General features: G+C 38.9%; 2 protein-coding genes across 2 annotated transcripts in view; both read right to left on the reverse strand.

Moving 5' to 3' along the window:
- LOC307142961 (uncharacterized protein) overlaps window positions 1-24,552 on the reverse strand; it is a 91,194-nt gene that overhangs the window by 48,612 nt on the left and 18,030 nt on the right. The window lies entirely within an intron of this gene.
- erc2 (ELKS/RAB6-interacting/CAST family member 2) overlaps window positions 1-24,552 on the reverse strand; it is a gene marked incomplete at its 3' end in the record, with an annotated part of 77,015 nt that overhangs the window by 9,960 nt on the left and 42,503 nt on the right. Inside the window, exons 7-11 of the mRNA XM_079845367.1 lie at window positions 22,477-22,644; window positions 16,849-16,986; window positions 16,222-16,362; window positions 15,997-16,137; window positions 8,798-9,000 (exon numbers count right to left, since the gene is read on the reverse strand). Of these exons, the coding sequence (XP_079701493.1) occupies window positions 8,798-9,000; window positions 15,997-16,137; window positions 16,222-16,362; window positions 16,849-16,986; window positions 22,477-22,644 (791 nt within the window). The remainder of the gene's footprint in view (window positions 1-8,797; window positions 9,001-15,996; window positions 16,138-16,221; window positions 16,363-16,848; window positions 16,987-22,476; window positions 22,645-24,552) is intronic.

The following is a 24,552-nucleotide window of genomic DNA, read 5'->3' on the forward strand; positions in this document are numbered from 1 at the left end:
AAGGGCAGGAACAGGAAGGAAGAGAAGCCACAATACGGCAAACAGGAAGAAAAGGAGAAATACAACTTTAAACTTCTCTGAAACGAAGCAGAACACAGCTGGATAGAGTCAAGTGAGAAACTAGGAGTGGTTTAAAATGGCTCCTAAGATCAACAAGACAGGATGCAAGACGCTATCATCTCAAATCATCACTGTCAGTGGATACGCCACCGAGTCCAGATCTGCAGGGGCCCGTGATTGTGCCAGCATGCAGCAACCCAACCAGCCGAGCCGCAGTGAGAGATTGCACGGGGTGGCAAACGGGGCAAGAGCGCTCAGGCATGAGGGTGCAAACCTACTTGAGGAACACCAGACCCTACCTAAAGTACCAAGCTCACTCACAGAGCACAACGGGGCCTGCAATGCCGGCGAACGTCTCATGCAGGCCAGTGAGACGGCCGTTTTGGGAGGGGGTTTCGCAGTCTGAGGTGGGTGGATCATTCAGAAGAGTGAGAGGGACGGGAGGAGAAATGGTGTTAGGAAGCGGAAAGAGGAGAGGGGATGCAGATCAGCATGTGAAATGGGTGTTCAAGGGTCAGGAAACGGGGCTCCGCTCCTTGCCAAAGCCCTCGGATGCCAGCAACACCAAGCGGCAAGCACAGAGATCACAGAAGCGTGTGTGTGCAAAACAAGCAGATTTACGTAGGGTGGATAAAATACACCAAGATAATAGCATTAGTTAACAAATGCATGAGGAATAAAACACTGTTTTGGAGTCTAATTTCAAGAACAGTTCTCCTAAAAATACAAATGACTGTCATTTACTCACTTAAATGTACAGTATTTTTAATAGAGTGCATCATTACTTTTCAGTAAATCATAGCTTATATTGAATCTATTTCTTACACATATGTAAGTCATATGAACTACTGCAGATATTTGTTCTTGTTTTAAGCATGAATTCATTTAATTTTGTTGATTATTTCAGACAACAAAACTTGTTGCCCTTGAAATCTTATGTCATTTGGCTTCTCAAGTAAACATACCTTGTTTTTTTAGTGCCTTTTTTTGGAGCTCAACAGCATTCGCCCTCATTAATTGTCCGATATTAGTTTTTAGGTGAACTGTCTCATTAATCTTGGTGCACTTTCAAAGTATGACTACACAATAACATGTTGCCATGCCAACATCAACACGACAGATATATCAAGTGTGCAGTAATCACACAACTGACACAATGTGAAAAAAAGTATTGTGCTGAAAAGGGAACCATTTTGAGATATTTTAAATTCTATATCCACTGCACAAAAACACATTATAGAACAGATATAATGATAAAAACGTGCACTCTGGTTGATCCACACATATGTAAGCTCTGTTCCAAAGCCCAGTGAGATGCCTACCTAGGCAGCATATTTTAGGCACTATATGTGCGCTCATAATGTTCCAAAATGTAGAAAGCAATATCTAAGATATGTAATTTTGCCAAAAATCTAAGTTAGCATTAAATGTATCCTTTACATTTGCCATTCAAAAGTTTGGGGTTGGTAAGATTTTTTAAATGTTTTTGAAAGAAGTCTCTTACGCTCACCAAAACTACATTTATTTGATAAAAAATACAGTAAAATCAGTAATATTGTGAAATATTATTACTATTTAAAATAACTTCTTTCTATGTTAATATATTTGAAAATATAATTTATTCCTGTGATTAAAGCTGAATTTTCAGCATCATTACTCCAGTCTTCACATGATCCTTCAGAAATCATTCTAATATGATGATTTGCTGCTCAAGAAACATTTCTTATTATTATCAATATTGAAAACAGTTGTGCTGCTCCATTTTTGTGGAAACCATGATCCATTGTCCATTGATTCACAAATAAATGTCTTTACTATCATTTTTGATTAATTTAATGTCTTTGCTGAATAAAATTATTAATTTCTTTGAAAGAAAAAAAATCTTACTGACCACAAACTTTTGAACTGTCCCAGAATGCACTGTGAGAAGATCAAGATGGTGAGCCACTTACTTAGGATGCTGCCTATGTAGATAGTGAGGCATCTCACTAGAGTTTAGAAGAGAGCCCAATACATGCACAAGAAACGCCATACACAACCACAAAACACACAATCTTATTTTCTGAGCTGTCTCAGTCCACTGATTTTTACATCAATGCAATCTGGCACATATTTACAACATTATAAGGAATAAAGCGGTCCTTTCCTTTGTTAGAAAAACCAGTGAATGAGAGACAGCTGTGCAACAGGGACATCAAGGCATCAAACAGCCACACAGGAGTTGCAGACAGATAAATGCAGCCGAGCCGTGGTGCCAGGACAGAGCACTCACTTTCCCAGGAAGTCCCACACCATGCCCCCAATCTGCTGGGGGGCAGCGGACACAGAGGGGGGAGGGTCAGAGGGGGCTCTGCCACCAGGGCGGGGCGAGGGGCGGGCAGCGGGGGGAGGGGGGCTGGGCCACAGTGAAGGAGGAATGAGTTATGAAGTTATAGATGGAGGTAACACGAATGAAGAACGATAGATAGATAGATAGATAGATAGATAGACAGACAGACAGACAGACAGACAGACAGACAGACAGACAGACAGACAGACAGACAGACAGACAGACAGACAGATAGATAGATAGATAGATAGACAGACAGACAGACAGACAGACAGACAGACAGACAGACAGACAGACAGACAGACAGATATACCGATAGATAGATAGATAGATAGATAGATAGATAGATAGATAGATAGATAGATAGATAGATAGATAGATAGATAGATAGATAGATAGATAGATAGATAGATAGATAGATAGATAGATAGATAGATAGATAGATAGATAGATAGATAGATAGATAGATAGATAGATAGATAGATAGATAGATAGATAGATAGATAGAAGTATACAACGATAGATAGATAGATAGATAGATAGATAGATAGATAGATAGATAGATAGATAGATAGATAGATAGATAGATAGATAGATAGATAGATAGATAGATAGATAGATAGATAGATAGATAGATAGATAGATAGATAGATAGATAGATAGATAGATAGATAGATAGATAGATAGATAGATAGATAGATAGATAGATAGATAGATAGATAGATAGATAGATAGATAGATAGATAGATATTTTTATTAGTTTATACAATGTTGAATTTCAATTGGTTAAAGACGGGAATTCAGGAGCCAATGAAAGAAATGCAGAAGAGTTGCAGGACAGGAAGAACATGAAGATGGACAAGACATTATGAACAAGAAATGAGTGTTTTATGACAGAAGATGAAGGGACATGGAAGAACAGGAGGAAAAGAAGGAGGTCGGAAAAAGAGGAAGACCAAAAGACAGAACAGAGAAAGAGTTGGCGAGACGGTAAAAAAAACAAAAAAAAACAGAACAGAAATACACATTAATCAAACCACATTAACACTGAAGCATGAGCGTGTCAACTGAGAAGAAGCAAGACTTTGAGCCAGAGCTGAAGAACCCGAGGAGCTGAACTCAACTCAGTCGGATGCTCAACACTACACAGGCTGTTCACACTTACACATTATTATGGCTTTTGTGTTTTGAATGGAAAAAGTTTGGGTATGAATTGCAGCACTGCGTAATGCATGTTATAAACAAGGTGGCACTCCACCCCGGACTGTCATTCCATCAAAGACTACATTAACCATAATCCTTTGCCAAGACTCATCAGCACTCATTGTTTGCACCTGTACCTTGTGCTCCATTCCAGGCAGGTAAGATACAACTTCAAACTACGACTCACGACTTTGTAGCGTTCCAGGCAAAGTCACGCCAAACTACTGTTCTCCGGTAAATATTGCGTTTGGGGGGTAAAATATGTGTTTTTTGGTAGGGCTTCCTGCTAAAATTCGCTTTCCCGGGGCTAAATATCACATAATTAGGGTCGCTTCAACCCGTGGACATGGAAAAACAGCCTGCGGCAACCGTGTGGAAGTAGCCCAATTCCGCGGGCAACGCGGGACTTGGCAACACTGGGTGGCTGCACATTTATTTTTACGGACTTCCATGTGAGAATCAAAGGCGAATGGCGCGTGACATACGTCATGACTCACGACCAAACGTTAGCGATTGGTTATGGCAGATCCAGAGTGACTCTTGGCATTTCCAATAGTTTTAAACTTCAACAGAGTTCCCGCCTTCAAGGAAGTAAATGCTTGTCAATGGAGAGTGGCCAGACTCTCTGTACAAATTAAATGTTTGAGAGTCTGGTAAGACCAGGCTAGCTTTGAGGGAAACTGAAGGAATTGAAAATAATCAAAGATATTTGAAATCCAACAAAGAAATTTGCTTTACTGTTGTCAACACATTTGCTTATCAGAAGGACCTGGAAGACAAAAGACAGGCCTGTAGGCCACATGGGGTGCCACACCTTTATAGTGGGGGAAGTTTGGTCTGCTTGGTCAGTCTGAATGTTATGTTTGAGTTTGGTCTGGTTGGTCAGTTTAAAAGAATACATTTGGTTTCAGTCACATGGTCAAGGAATAGATAAAAAGAGGATTGGAACTGTGGCTTTCTCTCTCTTTCTCTTTGGCTCTTTTCCTCTGGCTCTCTTACTCTGGCTCTTGAGGTCATTGGGGGCTTCTCTTCTTCTCTCTCTCTCTCTCCTCTCTCTCTCTCTCTCTCTCCTCTCTCTCTCTCTCTCCTCTCTCTCTCTCTCTCTCTCTCTCTCCTCTCTCTCTCTCTCTCTCTCTCTCTCTCTCTCTCTCTCTCTCTCTCTCTCTCTCTCTCTCTCTCTCTCTCCCTCAGGTAACATTGTATTCATGCTGTGTACGATTAATGGTATAAGTTTATCTCATACATTCATTTTGAAACTATTTTAAGAGTAACCATAACCAGATTTTGTTATTAAATCCTTTCTATTACGAATACTGTGATAACTAGTTTTGATTTGGAATTGACTTTGAAGTGCTCCCTATTTCAATACAATATAGTCACCTTATAGCAACGCTCTCCCACATATTTTGCTATTGTAACTGCGCTTATCTCCGTCGTTGGTATGAGTTGCAGTGGGTGGAAATAGACAAGAAATTTACAGTTTTCTTCCATCTTTCTGATAACGTTTCTTTAGTCTTCTGGCAACCCTGCAGATTGAACTATCTGCAGGAGTCCACTCTTACAAAACGGACGAGAAAAAATGGCGCCTAAGGCAAGATAAGCTGTATATTCCCACCGCCTGTTTCGCGGGCTATGTGACGTCACAGAGCGCATAACTGGGAGTACATCGATCTAGTACGGGTACGGGTGGGAAGTCAGGGGTTTAACTGCCGTTCCAGTGCACTTTCACGGGTAGAAGGTTGGAAAACACGGGTTGCGGGTTGCCAGGACCGTGGCATTATTCTCCTCATTGCCTCTGCCTATATGAAACCTGTTCACCCTGTCATTCACTGCAAGGTTTTGTATGTTGTTGCACTGCATCTCTGAGCATTTCCCTGGTTCTTGTCTCTTGGATTACCCTTTTGCCCGTGTCCCCTGCCTTGTTAGCTTGTTTAGATTGCCGGCCTGGATATTGACCTACTGCCTGTATTTTGGATTACGTGTCTGGATTGTCCCTCTAATAAAAGCTGCATTTGGATCTCCAACCTTTTGAGTCTCGAAGCGGTTCTGTAATAGAATATAGGCAGAGGCAATGAGGAGAATAAGACACAGGTGTAAACAATGAGTGCTGATGAGTCCGGGCAAAGGATTGTAATAACATATAATAATCATTTCAATTAATATTAAAACATTAAATATGATAAAATATACAATATATATTTTTTATATGATCTTTTAAATGTATTTTTAATGATATATGTATAAAATATATGATTACATGTCTTCATTTTACTGGTATAGTCAGCACATTGTATTACTGCTAATTTGCATGAAATGTAACCTTTCACAACTTTGTGTCAAGGATTTATGGTTATTTTCAAATTGCTGTTAGTGTGAACGGCCATTTAGGATGATGTGCAACCTGAACATACAGGAGTCGCATGGACCTGATATCTTAGATGAACTACTCAACAACTAAATAAGAATTTAAAAGAAGAGAACATGAACATGCCAAAAACACACTAATAATAGCAGTCATCACAGCGCATGAAGAGCGAGGCAATTCACAACCACTGAACACGAGCTCCATATCAATATTCAGAACACGTCAGAAACACACAGAATACGGATGACCTCATGAATGCATGATTCCAGGAAACAGCATAAATATTTGCAATCATCATCATATTTCCCCTCTAGGAGATGCATTATTGACGGCAGCTCTGAGAGTACAGCGCGGTTTGTACCGCATCAGTAACAAAACGGCCCTTGACATCAGCATTTTGATGTTATATCCCTGCAGAATTGTATTTTTAGCAGTACAGTAGAAACTGTCAACTGATGCTGTCAAGGCACGAGATAACGGCAAAACGAGAGACCAGTCCCGATGCTGCTTTAGGAAAACTTGTGCAGACTTCATAAATATGTTTCAAATCTTATATTTATACTACCAGGCAAACGTTAAAACACATTTTTTCATTGTCTAGTTTTACTACTTTCAACATTTTAGAATAATAGCAAAATCGCTAAGACTTTGAAACTATGAAAAAACACAAATTGAGTTATGTAGTGACAATTAAAGTCACCATGAAATAAAACATTTTTTAGTTCATGAGCCCTCGTAACCTTTAATCAAAATATCTTCCCCTCCCTCTTGCAGCTCATCTCTTCTCTTCTCTGATGATGTGTTTACTGGTGCGAGGGCGGGGCAACCTGTCACTCACATGAGATCCACCAATAGCAAACCACAACCATCCAATCAATTCCCCATGGACAAAATCAAGCCCCACCCCACATTGTTTTCATTCACAATAGGGAATCTTTCTCAACTTATATTTTATATTATATTGCAGATGTCCAGCTCTTCACAGGAGGTGCATCATGGGATGCAGTTTAAAAAATTAAAAACTTTAACCCTCTACAGCACAGCGTTGTCCTCAGGCAACGGAAAGTTTTCTTAAGCACCGTGTTCAGTACATGTTTCTGTAAATGATTGAAACCAATGTTCAAAAATGTATCAAAGAACAGTCCGATAAGGTGTGGGAGTCACTATCAAGCACCATTTGAAGGTGGGACGTCCTTTTCTGACAAGTGGTCACATGGAGTGAGGCAAGATTATTTGCTTTAGTAATCTTATTTAATATGACACTTTGCATAAAAATATGTGTGGTTGTGTGTGCGTGAAGGTGTAGAGAAGCCTTTATGAAGGCTTTATGAAGTTTTTTATTTAGCATGTTCAGAAATTCCGTTTTTCTTTGCGTTGTCTTAGTGCAACGTTGTGCAATGAGGGGTAGTTTTCAAGGATGTTTTTGCTGACAATATGGATTATTATCACGTATTAGTGCACAATATAAGCTTTTCTTGACATTTGTGAAAAATATTGTTTTTTTATTGCTCTCTGACCATTGTCTTATGATATGTGAATTAATAATTTTCTCAATGATTCTGTACCATTGTTGCAAAAAAATCAATAACATGTTTCCGAATGAACCAAGAAATGATTTGGAATAATTTTATCATGTACCATCAAAATGTGTGCAGTAGAGTGTTAATTAAAATGTTAATTTAGTAAAGAAATGCATGCATATTTTACTATCCGGCCAACTCACTTTTTTAAATTGATTAATTATTAATTTGTAAATATCAAGTAACAATACTATAAATGCATACACTGTAAAACATAACTCATCAAAATAAGTTAAGCAATTTTTAACTTTTTTTATAAGTTATACAAAATGTAACACATTTTTTTAAGTGAGTTTAATGCAACTAAAGATGAAATGACTTAACTACTTAAGCTCTGGGATCATTTTTGGGCCATTTGGCCTACCCAAATTGAAAAGCTTCCCATACCCACATACAGTGGTCTCTAAATACACAATTTTGGTGTCATTTTAAAGGAAACCCTTTGAAGTTTCATAAACCACTGCTAAAAGTGATACACGTGAAAGTATATGTTGTCTGAGCTGTAATAACCCCACTCAAAAAAGAGGCGCTTTTAGATTTTTTGGTTATAAATTCAGTTTTGAAAGTGTGTAACTCAGGCCCTGTGCTCTAGCACCCTGCAGACAGTTTCCACTAGATTCCAGAAAATACTGGAAAAAATTATTTTGTCTGGATCGTGTTGCATGCAAGATTTATTCAAATGGATCTGAAGGGAGGAGCTTTTCAATTTGGGTAGGCCAAATCCAGGCGGAAATGGTAATTTAGTGTAAATAAGTTTTTTTTTTATTGTGTAAAACAAATGCCAAAGCGATGCATATTTCCAGAAAGTAGAGACTCTCCGCAAAGTTGATTGTAATTAAAAATGTAATTTTTATAGTGCACATACACTCTAAAAAATGCAATTGGGTTGTTTTAACCCAGGACTTAAGTTGTTTTAACCCAGCGATTGGGTTGTTTTAAGCAAACATTTAACCCAACCGCTGGGTTAAAAGACCCATTCACTGGGTTAAAACAACCCAATTGCTGGGTTAGTCCATTTTCAACCCAACTTGGGTTGTTTTTAACCAAGCCTTTTTTAGAGTGTAGTCCCAAATGATATTTTTCTACAAAACTAATGTCAAGTATTTAGATCAAAAGGTTTTTGAGATCATAAGAATGCAGTCTGCACAAGAACGCAAAAAAAAAATTCAGTCCAGTGTGTCCAAATGTTTGACTAGATGTGACTTAAACTCCCAACATCACACTTCCAAAAGCATTAGAAAGTGTCTTTTTTCCCCTCACCTCTCCAGTTCTGCGATCTTCTTATCCTTGTCGTTTTTCTCAGTCTCTACCTCTCTCAGAATCTCCAGTAACCTCTCGACCTCAGTCTGGGCTTTGCTGGACTCCTCTTTGTAGTAGGACACCTCCTTCTCGAGAAGTTTGACCCGGTCCACATACTCTGGGTTCCCACGTGAGCTTTGCTGCACCTCCACCTCATGGGCCTTCTGTATAAGGATCATGGGAAGGCATCGCCATAGAAACCAGTTAAAAAAAACAGCCTCAGCCAATCAAAATCAATGAATGAAGAAGCATTTCTGAATGCCAACACATATGCCAGACTAGAGGCGTCTTTGTGCTTCACAAAGCAGTTAATCAGCCAAGCTTTAAATGCAAAAAGATTAAATGCACTTATTTGGCTTGTTGCAGTCGAAACTGTAATACTGCAGAACTGAGGAAGTTACAATTATGCATGATTTCCTTTGCCATATTTAAACGCAGCATTTAAAGGGTTAGTTCACCGAAAAATGAAAATTCTGTCATTAATTACTTACCCTCATGTCGTTCGACACCCGTAAGACCTCCGTTCATCTTCGGAACACAAATGAAGATATTTTAGTTGAAATCTGATGGCTCAGAAAAGCCTCCATTGGCACAATGCACGGTTCACTCTCAAGACCCTTAAAAGGTACTAAAGACGTCGTTACAAAGTCCATCTCACTACAGTGGTTCTACAATAACTTTATGGAGTGACAAGAATAGTTTTTGTGCGCAAAAAAAACATAAATAACAATTTATATAGTGATGACGATTTCAAAACACGGCATCATGAAGCTTCGAAGCGTTATGAATCAGCGAGTCGAATCATGATTCGGATCGCGTATCAAACCGCCAAACTGCTGTAATTTGGAGGCCTTTCTGAGCCATCGGATTTCAACTAAAATATCTTCATTTGTGTTCTGAAGATAAACGGAGGTCTTACGGATGTCGAACGACATGAGGGTAAGTAATTAATGACAGAATTTTCATTTTTGGTTGAACTAACCCTTTAAGCATTCTAAAACACAATGTACACCGGCATGTTTAAAATGTGCGCACAATGGATCACATACAGTGTTGGGTTAGTTACTCTAATAAAGCAATGAATTACTTGCCACTAATTGCATCTTCAACAGTGTAATTAGATTACTGTACTAATTACTCTCTCTAAAAAAGTATCGGATTACTTTTTACTTTATAAATCCCATATCAACATTGACCAGTTGAACACTACAAGGACAGACACAAAACTGCACTTTGATTCTTTTAACATTATAAAATTCCATAAATTATTCTTGAACTGACTAAAAGTTTGTAAAAGATTACTTTAAGAACATACATAATTAACATTAAATTTTGACGTTAAATCCACTATTGTTTTATATATAGTAGAATTGTTCTATAGTCTGTACAGCATTTAATGCTATTGAGTAATCCCATACTTTACTTTTTCAAGGGAAAAGTAATTTGATTAGTAAATAATTACACCCAACACTGATCACACACAAAACTAAATTAAAGAAAGCGACAACATATATAATCCAAGATAATGTGGTCATAAAAGCAAAAGTTGTCACAAAGGCACCTGATCAAAGCCGACACTCCAGACTCTCAAAATGATCACATGACATGAGAGGAATTCAACACACAAGACGGAGGAACATGCAACGCAACATGCAAATGTGGATTCTAGCTCCATGGTTCAGTGGTAAGATTCTTTGCAATGCGTTTATGCATGTTCAAGTATCTGAGTATTAACTTCGAGGAAACAGATTAGTAAACATTGGAAGCATGAGGAAACGGTACAGTTTTTGAAGATGTTTCACCGAATGCCTTCGAATCACACTAAATTGTGTTTTATCCCATTGTTTTGGTCTACATGGTAAAAACACTGAATTAACATAATATCTTAAATGCAAAATTCTGAAAACTGCAAGAGAACTATGGAAATAGTTAATAAATAACATAAAATATAGTAAATAGTGCTGTCAAATCGATTAATCACATGCAAAATCAAAGTTTGTGTTTACATAATATAATGCATGTACTGTATATATTTAAGAAATAATTGTTATATTTATATATATATAAATGATATAAATATATACACCAATCAGGCATAACATTATGACAGGTGAAGTGAATAACACTGATTATCTCTTCATCACAGCGCCTGTTAGTGGGTGGGATATATTAGGCAGCAAGTGAACATTTTGTCCTCAAAGTTGATGTGTTAAAGAAGCAGGAAAAAAGGGCAAGCGTAAGGATTTGAGCGGGTTTGACAAGGGCCAAATTGTGATGGCTAGACGACTGGGTCCGAGCATCTCCAAAACTGCAGCTCTTGTGGGGTGTTCCCGGTCTGCAGTGGTCAGTATCTATCAAAAGTGCTCCAAGGAAGTAACAGTAGAGAACCGGCGACAGGGTCATGGGCGGTCAAGGCTCATTGATGCACGTGGGGAGCGAAGGCTGGCCTGTGTGGTCCGATCAAACAGACGAGCTACTGGAGCTCAAATTGGCACGTGAGCATCAGAACTGGACCACGGAGCAATGGAAGAAGGTGGCCTGGTCTGATGAATCCCGTTTTCTTTTACATCACGTGGATGGCCGGGTGTGTGTGCGTCGCTTACCTGGGGAACACATGGCACCAGGTGCACTATGGGAAGAAGGCAAGCCGACGGAGGCAGTGTGATGCTTTTGGGCAATGTTCTTCTGGGAAACCTTGGGTCCTGCCATCCATGTGGATGTTACTTTGACTTTCTACCTAACTACTATCTACTTTGACTTGTTACTTTCTACCTAAGCATTGTTGCAGACCATGTACACCCTTTCATGGAAACGGTATTCCCTGGTGGCTGTGGCTCTTCCAGCAGATAATGAGCCCTGCCACACAGCAAAAATAGTTTGAGGAGCACAACAATGAGTTTGAGGTGTTGACTCGGCCTCCAAATTCCCCAGATCTCAATCCAATCGAGCATCTGTGGGATGTGTTGAACAAACAAGTCCAATCCATGAACGCTCCACTTAAAGGATCTGCTGCTAACATCTCGGTGCCAGATACCACAGCACACCTTCAGGGGTCTAGTGGAGTCCATGCCTCGATGGGTCAGGGCTGTGATGGCAGCGGGGGACCAACACAATATTATGTCATAATGTCATAATTGGTCATAATGTTATGCCTGATTGGTGTATATTCAGTATATACATGCAAATATTTCTGAAATATATACATGTATGTGTGTGTATTCAAATATACATAATAATTATACACAGTACACACACATATATTATGTAAACACAAACTTTTATTTTGGATTCAGCACTAATAATACAACATAAATATTTTACTTAGTATAAAATGATTTACATTATAATTAATTCTCACATTTTTATAATGCAAAATTGACTATATTAAATTATTTATATTATATTTCCTCTATATGGAAGGCCAAAAATAAACTGTAGCTGCTTCATCCTGCAGGACTCTATTGGTACACTGTAAAAAAAATTATATGATCAATAAGTTATGTTTTTACATTTATTTAACTCGTCAATATGAGTTAACCAACTTTTTTTTTTAAAGTTGAAATGGCTTAAACAGTTGATTGTACTTAATTAAGGCAGCAACTTTTTTTACAGTGTACCACAACAACAAAAACCTCCAAAAATAGCAGTTCATAATATACATATTGTATTGTTCTTGTTTCACAGAATGAACCTTAAAGTTTAGACCATAAAGTACAACTCCTTCTAGATCTTTACAAGTTAAATTAGAAGTAAAAGATAAAGAAAGAAAAGTGTAGTGTCCCCATGCTTTCAATATGTGCTAGTACAGATTCAGAGAGACACTTACGGGATTGTTCATTTGACTGAACAGCTGCTCTGCTTGCTACATTGCAAAGGAGGGAATCATGGGAAATGAGGAGGAGGAGGAGTATGAAGGGACCCAGTAAAACAGCACAAGCTTTATCATTAGCTCTTCTTTCAGGTTAATGATAATGTTCTACACAGGAGAATATAAGTAACTAGAGAGCAACATAAGAACAAAAAGAAGCCAGCCGAGTCTCAAATCTGAGTGAGCTGCCAACCTAGATGGCGTTTGTGATCATCACAGTCACATTCGAAACATTTTGATTGAACAATGTGCCCAAAAATGCCATTTTAGACTCGAGGTTCACTCGGTTTTGAGACACCGCCGCTGTCAGATAGGAGAAATTAGACAAAGACAGCAACATCTTATCACTACTTCAATAAAGTTCCCATGATGCCCTCTAAAATGAGTGACCATTAAGCTGATGCAGAAAACACATTCAATGAAACAACTGGCTAATTCATTGAACGTAATTCCAGTGGTAGTGATTAGTGGTTGACTGGTATGGGTCTTTAACAAAGTATATGCTCCTAGAGCAGGATGGATTATATAACGCCAGAATATATACACTCTGAAAAAAGCTGGGTTGTTTCAGCCCATGTTTGGGTCAAATTTGCACAAACCCAGCCACTGGGCAGGCCTGGTTCTAGGGGGGTGCTAGAGGGCAAAAGCACCCTCAGTTGATACTGTAAGAATATTGGCGAAACAGATTTGGCAGATTTGCTCTGGAGAGCGTCAAATGCATCTATTTACAGCGTGTTTTTGCAGCGGTGAGTAATATAGCCAATCAAAGTTGATCTCTTGAACGCGATCAGGGGTGTTTAAAGGCCCCCTGTAATCAAAATGGACGTTGTTTAGCTTTTAGAATGACTATGTTCGCCTCAAGGTTATGAATAAGCTGGTGTTTTCCAAATCAATGACAAAATTCGCATTTAGGAGATATAACTTACAGTCTCTCACTTCCGTTAAAATGGATCACAGATTTTGATGATATCATCGCAGACTTCACCTTCTCATCATATCTTGTCCAATCAAATGGTTTCTAGAATCGCTGAAGACGCTGATAGACGCTGAAGCAGTGGCTGAAATCGGTCAGCTGTTCACACATTTACTTATGTTCTACATGGTGAATGGCGCATAGCGCACTATACGAGAGTAAATATGCTTTCATTTGAGGCGAATAAAGTCTGGTTTCACGTTACTTTCACGCGCACCGCCGCAGCACACACACATAGTCTAGACCAGAGCCGTTGACTAGAGACACGAGAGCACAGAGCGGATCATATGCGCAAGTCGGCGCAGACAACAAACATATCGGACTCATTTAAATTCTGCACAGAATGCTGTATTTCAAAGAGATATGGAGGATATTATGATGATAAACGGTTAGAGATTAGGAGGAAACTGTGGCTTTACCAAACAGAAAGGCTCTAGTCAAACTGGGATATCAACGAAAACCCTATTGGCTGTTTCAAAAAAGGGGAGGAGCTGCTAACAGCTGGAGCCGTTTCAGGGGAAATTACGTCAACACATTGAATAAAAGTTTTTATTCAGTGCTGAGTTAATGCAGGCTAGTGAAAACGTTTAATTTTCAAACAAAGTCAAGACGTGATGTAAGTAAGAGATTTATTGTTGACATTTTTATAACGTAACTTTGTGAGATCGCGATGAACTGACAAAACAAAAGCATTTTAGTGATCGTATAGTGATCTTAGCTCACTTTCAAGGCTATACAGTCTATACAATTCATTGAATAAAACTATTGTTGCTAAGAGGACCGACGGCCAAAATTTCGGAAGTGACATCTAAATATAAATGCCACTCTGCACGAGACAGAAACATCCTCCTGACCCAGAATAGAGGTTTTGCCTCTGAAGAGGACATTATTTCACGAATTTCTCTGACAACATGCACAGTTTTAAGTCTGGATATTTTTATGAAAATATTATTACACGTCTTTTTACATGACATATTGTCCCAAAATTAGATACAGTGTATAGATGCATTGCATAGAATGGGAATTGCATTCATGGCCATGTTTACACACATATTGTATAAAGTAAAATGGTATATCAAATTATTCTGTTATCCTTCATAACATTAAGAATCATCTGTATATAAAGTTTGGATTTAAAAAAAAGCTTGAAGCATAAAAATTGATTGGTGAATGAAAAAAAAATCCCATTGTTTTTGTCTATTCATGTCTTTGAATTTTCTCAATAAATAGTTCTAGAGCAGAGGATATGGCATATAACATATCCATTTGTTTTTTATGCTCCAAAAAAATCGCATTAAATAACACATTAAAGCAATGTAAAGGCAGATTAATAGACAAACATTTGTAGCAAATTATTTTTGAAATTCCAATTATAGGTAAAAGTGATGATTTGTAAATAAATAATCATCCATTTGTCACTGTACACTAATATGGTTGCTAGAGCACCCTCAGCAATTTCAGAAGCAATTTTTTAATTACATTTTTAACCCAACGTTTGGGTTTATCCATATTTGACCCAACCATGGACTGACACAACCCAGCAGTTTTTAGAGTGTATACAGAAAAAACACATGGAAATTCTAGGATTAACTGGAATAAACTTTTAGAATTAAAAAAAGGAATAAACCAAAGACATTTTATCATGTTAAATATTATATTCAATTCTGGACTTTCACTAATCAAATGGAATTTTTTACATCCGTCATGTGAACTGATGGAAATTCACTTTTCACTAAGATTTTTTATTCTGATTAAATATGTTCAAAAGTGTGGGACTGGTTTTGAAAAAAGTCTCTTATGTTCACCAAGGCTGCATTTATTTGATCAGAAATACAGAAAAATTGTAATATTGTAAAATAACTGTTTTCTATTTTAATATATTATTTAAAATGTAAATAAAAAATAATAATGTGATGTGTTTTTTCAGGGTTCTTTAATAAACAGAACGTTCAAAATAACAGCATTTTTATATCATTTTATTGTTGTTTATCAATTAAATGCATCCTTGCTGAATAAAAGTATTACTTTCTTTGAACAAATCTTACAGACCCCAAACTTTCGAAAGGTGGTGAAATATATATTGCTAAAATTATACACCAAAGATTATTTTTTTCTTATTTTACATTATATTTATTCACTTCAAATGTTTGAAAACAAAAATGTGCATTATCCATTGACAAAGTTGATTGTGGAGTCGAGACGAGGGGGAACAACCACTTTTATCAAATGCCAAAGCGGCACAATTAACGGCCGATGCTGATAGAAAATCTTAAAATCGGCAAATATTGAATTTTCAAGATGTCAGAAGGAAAATCATACCTTTTGTAACTGTGTCTCCAGTTTATTGCACTCCTCTTTCTTCTGCTCGATTGCGATCTCAAGAGACTTGAGTTTGGAGTCTTTCTTGAGACCGGATGAGGCCAGCGAGGAGGCGTGTTCTTTTAAATCTATGAGACTTGACTGGAGGAAGAGGAAGACGAGAAGAGAGCTGACAGTCTGACCAAAATCAGACCAAAACAGTCATGCATGCAGTCGCTGACGTACCTCTTTCTCCGTTAGCTCCAGCTGTAAAGTGTTCACCTTCTCTTTCAGGTCTTTATTCTCTTTCTTATATGAGTCCACCTCCTCTAGTCTCTCTCGGTCTTCCCTCTCTCTTTGCTCTTTCAGACGCTCAATAATTCGCTCCTGTGACAAAAACACATTGCACCTGCACTCACGGCTTATTGAGCATGCTAACACTATTTACACTTCACTCGTAGTTTATCAATAAATGTCTGTCTTCATTCTTCACAGCTTAGGGGACAAATTCACTAAAACCTGCTGTAAAGTTGAAGAAATACTGCACTATCCTAGAAAAGTATCCCAGATTGTGGTACCCTCCATAATCGAGCACTCAAACCTGGCCTGGGATGCTACCAAAAGGTACAATTCATTCACAAAGTCTTACATACTATGAATATGTCTGCCCAGTTGTTGCAGAAGGCAATTTCTCAAACTTTTCATGCATGCATTAACCTTTAACTTCATTTATATTGAAAAATGTTAGGAAGAAGCTTTCCAAAAGGGCTCTCCAAAAACCTAAATTCAGCATATTTGAGGCAGCTCTGATTCTATGTGGTTCTGGTCTACATTTTCATTTCCAGTTGTAATGTTTGGAGCCGTATCTGGTACCTTCTCAGACAGAGCTTCTTCTAGCGTGGCGAGGGCAGTGTCAGTGTTGCTGGAGTCCGTCTGGAGGGACTTCACTCTGTCCTTTAGATTCCCGAGCTGTTTATCTTTATCCCTCAGCTGCTCCTGAAGGTTTTCAATCTAAGAGAGAGCGGAAGAAGATAAAACGGGTGTGGATTTAGCAAACATATCATTCAGAGTTTGGAGTTCTCTTTAGAAAACTCGTGATTGATCTGAACCACTTCATGAAGTGTGCGCTGGTGATCAATTATTCACAAATTAAACAGCTAATTAAATGTAGCATCTGTGGCAGTGATGAAGCATTTTTGTAGGCCAACCCAGAACTTCGCATCACCCTGGTTCCCTCGATAAACAATCCCTCGATTATCTTCACTGCATGTGTATTTAAATATCCTTCAAAAATAAAGTTATGAAACTTCTCTTTGCCCTCAGTCAAAACGATTTGTCAGACAACAAATGATAGATTCATGGCACCAAAGATCGCCCGTTAGATCCACACAAGACGAACCACTACAGGACATCAGAGCCAGCGGCAAACGTCAGAAGGACTAGCCGAGGTAAGGCTGCTCTCGCCGGGGTTATGAGCGGTGATTGCCCGGTGATCGCCTGAATCTCACAACTCCAAAAACACAAGATTCGTTTTTTTAAATAGGCGCTCTCTTTATAAATAAACCACAGATTTGAGCTTTAAACAACTACATTCTCACCTGAAAAAGTCTTAAAACTACATTTTGTGACACAATAGTAGTATTTTTACATTATGTAGGGTTTCTCACCACGTCACTTTACCACGTGACCGCAGCGAGCAGGCTCCTGATTGGTTAATGCGGCGCAAATTAACGCCAAAGTTCAAATTTTTCAACTCAGGCGTCAGACCCGAATTCGCTTCAAACGCGTGAATGCACAAAAGCACCACTCGCACATAACGCGCGTATCTCGCAAGACGCTCAATTCGTGTCATTCGCGCAAACTGGACGCGCGAATGAGGTGGATTCGGCCGCGGGACCTTCAGACGTCAACACGCCTTTCCATTGACTTAACATTGAAATCACTCGCGCCAGACGCTCTATTCGCGTTTGGTGTGAACGCAGCATAAAAGTTCTGCATAATTAAATGCGTGGCCACTTTGAGTGACAGATTGATAGCCATTTATCTGCTGTCTGTTCACCTCAGCTCCGCCCATGTCCCGCCTTTTTGCCCATTTTCTGTTATCTGGGAGTGACGCGCGATGACGCGCTGCCAAGATCGCAAAGGCCAGCTCGTCCCTACTTTACGCTTCAAAACTGCTCTCAGAATCCTATGGGTGACGTCACAGACACTACATCCATATTTTTTTTACAGTCTATGGTATTTTGTTATGCTGGTTAAAAGTCTTTTCACATCCTGATAGCAATCACCATTAAGTGGTATAAATGTTTTTATAAGTTTAAATACACATATATCATTTGTGGAAGGCGTAGGACCATGAAATGTCATCACATCATTGACATCATTGCATTCCGTCCTTGGTTTGTGACTCGAATTTATGCGTCTCAATGGCAACACTATCACCGCCAAAATGAATCTGCAGCAGTCAGGTGGTACAGGTCAGTGCTCTTTCATTTTATGTTGTAGAATAAAATATGAAAATATCTTGACTTGAGCTTGTTTTAACCACAACCCTTATTTCAGATATTTAACTAAAGGCCCATTCAAAAAAATCCTCTGGGACGATGGGCATCTTTTTCCATGTTGCAATAGGGGTGATAAAATCACACACTTTGGGCCCTATTTTAACGATCTGAGCGCATGGTCTGAAGCACACGGCTCAGGTGCACTTAGGGCATGTCCAAATCCACTTTTGCTAGTTTAACGATGGAAAAAAAATGGTCAGCGAGTCAGGTGCATGGTCCAAAAGGGTTGTACCTAGTCTCTTAATGAGTCATGGCAGTGGCGGCTGGTCAATAGAGGGCGCTGGGGTGCCGCCCCCATCAAAATTCCAGAAATATACAGGTATACAAAAATGATACAAAAATTAAATAAAAATAAAATAGTTTACTCATACGACGTGCCGGCTGTTAGTAAGAGCCTCAGCATTTAATAAAAACTGGCTTTGATCGGTTAACTATTTTATATGTTCTTCAATATGTTTCATGCGCTTTCATTGGCAAGGGACGCCGGACAAATGTCCAAAAATCTACGGGCAGCATGTGACCTGAAGCTGGTCTCTAATTGGTTTCTTAAAGATCCTCCTCCGGACGCAGGTCGCTGCGTCTCTGGCGAATCAGATTGGAGACATGTTATTTTATCCAAACTGATTGGTTCTCGTCACCTGTCATTCAACTTTACGCTGTTGGCCACTAAAGCGAAAGTGCGCGGGGGACATCGTCATTCCGACTCCACCAAAACTTTGTTAGGATGATCACTTTCGTAAAGATGGCAGCAGTTAAACCAAATTCTTTCACAAGGCGTCCGCTGGAAGAAAAAAAAGGATAAAGGATCACGAACTGGAGCAATGCGATTTACAAATCCAGCAGCAGGCCAGAGACAGAAGATGAAGCTACACTTTTATGAGAAACGTAGGTGGCTGGCTGGATGTGTTGTTAGCAATGCCCTTTATTGCTTTCCTTGTCTTTTATTTCAAAGTGTCTGTACTGAAGTTTTGTGGACAACAATGGGGGTAAGAGACCTCAAATATCTGACTGAACAATGCAAATGTCATGACACTACTTAGATGACTGACTTTAATCAGAGAGTAATTGAAAAATTTGCTGGCCAGAAAGAAAGGAGAGCAAAATTTATGTTCAAGTAGTCAACATGCTTGTCTGTTGTTGCTGTTTTCTTTTGTTTTTCCTTTCCTCATTCAATTATATATGGGAAATGAATGTGTAAAAAGATAAAAGTGAAGACACTGTTTTCTCTTTAATGCTTGAATTTAGTCAACATGCATCTTGATACAGCAACCCCCCAACCCGGAACGGATGGGCGCAAGTGCATTTGCTATTTAAACTGTAAATGACCGAAAGAATATGTGTGTGTCACTTTAAATATGTTATGTGTGCGTGCACGCTCTCTAGGTAACGTAAGCGGTAACGCAGGGGGAAGAGTATGGTGCAGACGAGGAGCGCATGGTTTCCCACATGGGTTTATTATAAGTTTGAAATATACGTTGTAAAGAGTTGATGCACTTCATGTTTGGTTCCTTTAGTACCCTTTGGCAAGCGGAGCGAGGTATGTGTCTTTATTGTGTGTTTTTATGTTGTATTTTGTAAGGTAATATAATTTCGTATGTCACATGTTATTTGTCGAGCTCTTCTGGTTAATTTCTCATGTATGTAATCATTTATTTGCCCTTTGAGTATCTGTAAATGCGTATTTGTTTTTAAATAATGTGTTATTTGTACATATGTTTGTATTTCTGAGTATATTGTTTCTTTATGTAGTTTCACGGTGCTACAACACAACGTTCTCAAAGTCATGATTAATGGCGCTCAAAGCGAGCGAAATAAAGAAGATTAAGCACCCGTCGAAACTCTCTGTGTCTCGTTTGTCGACGCCGAGGGGCTGCTACATAAACAACGTGGCTCTGGACGTGAAAATGTGTTGGGCTGCGTTGGGCTGAAACTAGCAAAAAACACTTGCGTTGCGCCTGCCGTCGCATTGCGCCGGGTGTATGAAGGGCCCTTAAACTAAACACATCGAACGGGAGTTTAAATTTGACTTTATAGTTTATATTATCTTGATTGCTAATTAAAAATGACCTATACAAGAGCTCTGCTTATTTGCGCTTTAAAATGAATGCATTCATTGTAAAAACACAATAAAGTTACAAATAAACCTTTTTGTGCAGAAATTGTAGGTGCATTGGTCATTGTCAATTTTAATGTGACAAGGGGTCAACAAACATTGTCCAAACAACAATGAAAAATGTCAAATAACAACAAATTGCACTGACAATGAGGAACATTCATAAGTCAGCGTTTACTGACACGGATGGATGTATACTTCATATCGCTGCATGTGGCGAGCTTCACAAAGAGTCATATAAACTGTGCTGCCATTCAGAAACCACATGTACTCAAGGCCACCTTAAAAAGACGGATAACCTGGTGTAACGGGAATAGTACCTTGACATCTGAGCAAGTTATATGGTCTGTTGATTCATCTTTCACCTTGTTTTCCATCTGAACGGGATTGTGTTGAAGGAAGCCCGAGGATGATTCAACCCACAACGTCTATTGCTGACTTTAAAACATGGTGGTTGGTCTCTAATGGTATGGGCAGTCTCAAGGGAATATTTATGCCTGATGATGATGTTCTGTATGGTCAGATAATGGGCTAGATTTCACTTCCTTCATCCTCCTGCTTTTCTTTTTGATGAATGGTGCAATATCCCATTACCCACAATTACGGAGCTGTATGGAAGGGTTTCAAGAGCAAATGAAGCTGTTTGAATGCAAATGGAACTACTGGGTGTTTATTAGTGTAAATTTGTAAGCAATACAGTAGGTTGTTGGCGATGTGACTTAAAATATCAAATAAAAAGAGATAAAAACCAGCACAGAGAGCAAGATATCAGAAGTTAAATACGGTTTGAAGCAGATAACAGCTTTTTTTGACTCCTGAGATGTTTCCTGTGTGACTGAACAACATGAAAAGCTTAAAGAGCCCAGCAAAGCATGTGGTGAAAAGATGAAAAAGCAGTTGAAAGAAGATACAACCGGGGGAGAAAGGCGCCAATGCTCTGTGGCTCTGTTCCTCTGTTATTTGTGAAGAATTTTCAGTCAAAATTCAGCTCACTAGGTTATAGAAAAGAGCAGTGTGTAGTATTTATAAGGATCCTTTGACAGAAATGCAATATAAAATACATAACTATGTTTTCAGTGGTGTATAAAGACCTTACATAATGAACCGTTATGTTTTTATTACCTTAGAATGAGCCATTTCTATCTCCATACACCGCTGGTCCCCTTACAGTGAAGTCACCATTTTGCGGCTCCATGTTTCTACAGTAGCCCTAAATGGACAAACTGCTCTACAGAGCGCTAGCTACTCTCTGCTGTCTCAGACGAGGACATATTTGTCCTGTGTCGGCCACCATAGCTTCTCTATGTGCTTCGAAAGGGAGGGGTGAGTGGTGGCCGGTTGCAATTCACAACCTCGCCACTAGATGCCGCTAAAATGTATACAGTGCACCTGTAAGTGCATTTTATAAATGTTAGAAATTGTTTGAAAATGTTTAGTGAACATTCAAAATAGCGTTCCCATAATGTTTTAAGAATGATAAAATGGAATGTTTCCTTAATGCTTGCATAACCAAGAAAACGTTTCTGAACATCTGAAATAACGTTTTCATAACTTATTATGAATGTTCTTAGAACATATAATAGTTAGCAGGGCTCAGTACAAAGAGTTTTCAACAAATCTGACCAAAACTACTATATAGGCAATATAGAAAGATTTATAAACAGTTACAGATACAGTAAAATAGGCTCAGTCTCCTTTCAAACCCCCTTGCTTATATCACCCTCTTCTGCTTGCCAATATCGACCCCAATCATTTCTAAATGGCCCATGAAAACAGTCTAACCTTGCGACCTAATCTCTGACCTTTAATTCTTGAGTGATTTACCTTCTTCTGCAGGACGTTGATCTTGCGTTCTTTGACCTCCAGCATGTCTTTCATGTCTCTGATCTCCCCGGCCAGTGTTCCCTTCTCCTCTGTCAAGTCTTGCAATTGCTTCGTCTTCTTATTAAGGAACGATTCCTTCTCCTCCAGACGCAATCGGAGAGCGTCCACCTAACCAACACACCATGAGCTTCAAGCAAAGCTGAGATATGCCTTCAAGTGCTAATATGGCAATAAGTCATAAGTCAAACATTAGGTTAAAGGAACGCGCCACTTTTGTTTGAAAATAGGCTCATTTTCCAACTCCCCTAGAGTTAAACAGTTGAGTTTTACCGTTTTCAAATCCATTCAGCCGATCTCTGGGTCTGGTGGTAGCACTTTTAGCATAGCTTAGCATAGATCATTGAATCTGATTAGACCGTTAGCATCTCACTCTCATTCCAGTGTAATAATCAAGGAACTTTGCTGCCATACCATGGGTGCAGCGGCACAATGATATTACGCAGCGCCTGAAAATAGTCCCCAGCACGCTCCATGTGTAAGCAGGTTGTCACGTTGGTTATGTTGACGGAAGTTAGCCTATTTTCAGGCGCTGCGTAATATCATTGTGCCGCTGCACTCATGGTACGGCACAAAGTTCCTTGATTATTAAAGGTAGGGTAGGTAAGAATGATCTAAAACACTTTTGTCCAAATTTGTTTAAACTTTCTTTATATGTCAATACATAATTAAAATGTAAATACTCTGAAAAAGAGAGTATAAAAATCGAGTGACTCTAGACTTTTTAATCTGCAATAAACACCGCTCATTATTTTTGTTCGGGCTGAAACAAGTGATTGGCTTGGGCGACTGTCACTCTCTCTCGCTACCATGGCTACCACCGCTTTTGCTCCAGGATCTGCCCACATGCGCACCCCAGTGTTGCCAAGCCGGGCTACTTCAAACACTGTTGCCGCGGGCTGTTTTTCATGTCCGCGGGTTGAAGCGACCCCAATTATGTGATGTTTTGCCCCGGGATTTGCGAATTTTAGCAGGCAGCCCTGCCAAAAAGACACATATTTTACCCCCCAAAAGCAATTTTTACTGGATAAACACGATTGGGCTTGTTTTGGGCTTGTTTTGGGCTAGTTTTGAGTAGCAATTGGGCGGATTTTGTTGTGAAAACCTGGCAACCCTGGCGCACCCGTTTGATTTGAGGAGTTCAAGAGGCTGTATTTCTGCTGGACAGGTAATCTTTCATTTTGATTATACATTTTTTTGGTTTATGTTTTCATGAAGCATGTCTCACTAGCACACGTAGCTGCCTAATATAGCTAACATAACATTACTTAGCATAAAGTTGCAATGTTATACACTTAGCGAACCATTAGTAGAGATGATAAATACTCAATATGCTTAGCTCAAGTTGATCGCTGTCGTGTTGAATTTCGCAAAATGTAACTTTAGATAACAAAATGCATGTGTAAAAGCTAGTACACCGCATCCAGGAACTTTTTTTAGAACTAAGTTAGCTTTAGCTACTACCCTCTGTCTAAACTCTTTTACCATGTTCACTGTGAACTTTACCTGCACGTTTATTTCGGCCCTTGGTTTGTTTTTATATTCTCTACCTATGTTTATGTTGATGTTTTTATCTTGTATCTGTGTGTGTCGTAGACACTGTGTTGTGTGTGTATTTTAAACTTTACCAGTATCGTTATTCTAGCTTGATAGTGAGTACTAAAAGACATCTTATTTGTTTATATTCATAATGATAAAGTTAGATTTTTTATTACATGCAATTCTGACATGATGTCACTACATGCACTTCTTCTCCGCTCGCCTCGGGTAAATAATGCGTCTTTCAGCTGAGCTGATCGTGGTCGGCGTAGCGCGTTCATGTGTTTTGGGGGCGTGGCTTTGGAAAGAGCCCAGAAGGGAGAAGGTGGAGTGAATGGAAATAATGAGCTGTCTTTAAAACAGTCTTGAGAGGTCTACAGACACTCAATTTTTATACTTTCTTTTTCAGAGTACTTACATTTTTAATTATGTATTGATATATAAAGAAAGTTTAAACAAATTTGGAAAAAAAGTTTTTTA

This window comes from Gobio gobio (genome assembly GCF_949357685.1).
Source record: "Gobio gobio genome assembly, chromosome: 19".
In the NCBI taxonomy this organism is placed as follows: domain Eukaryota; kingdom Metazoa; phylum Chordata; class Actinopteri; order Cypriniformes; family Gobionidae; genus Gobio; species Gobio gobio.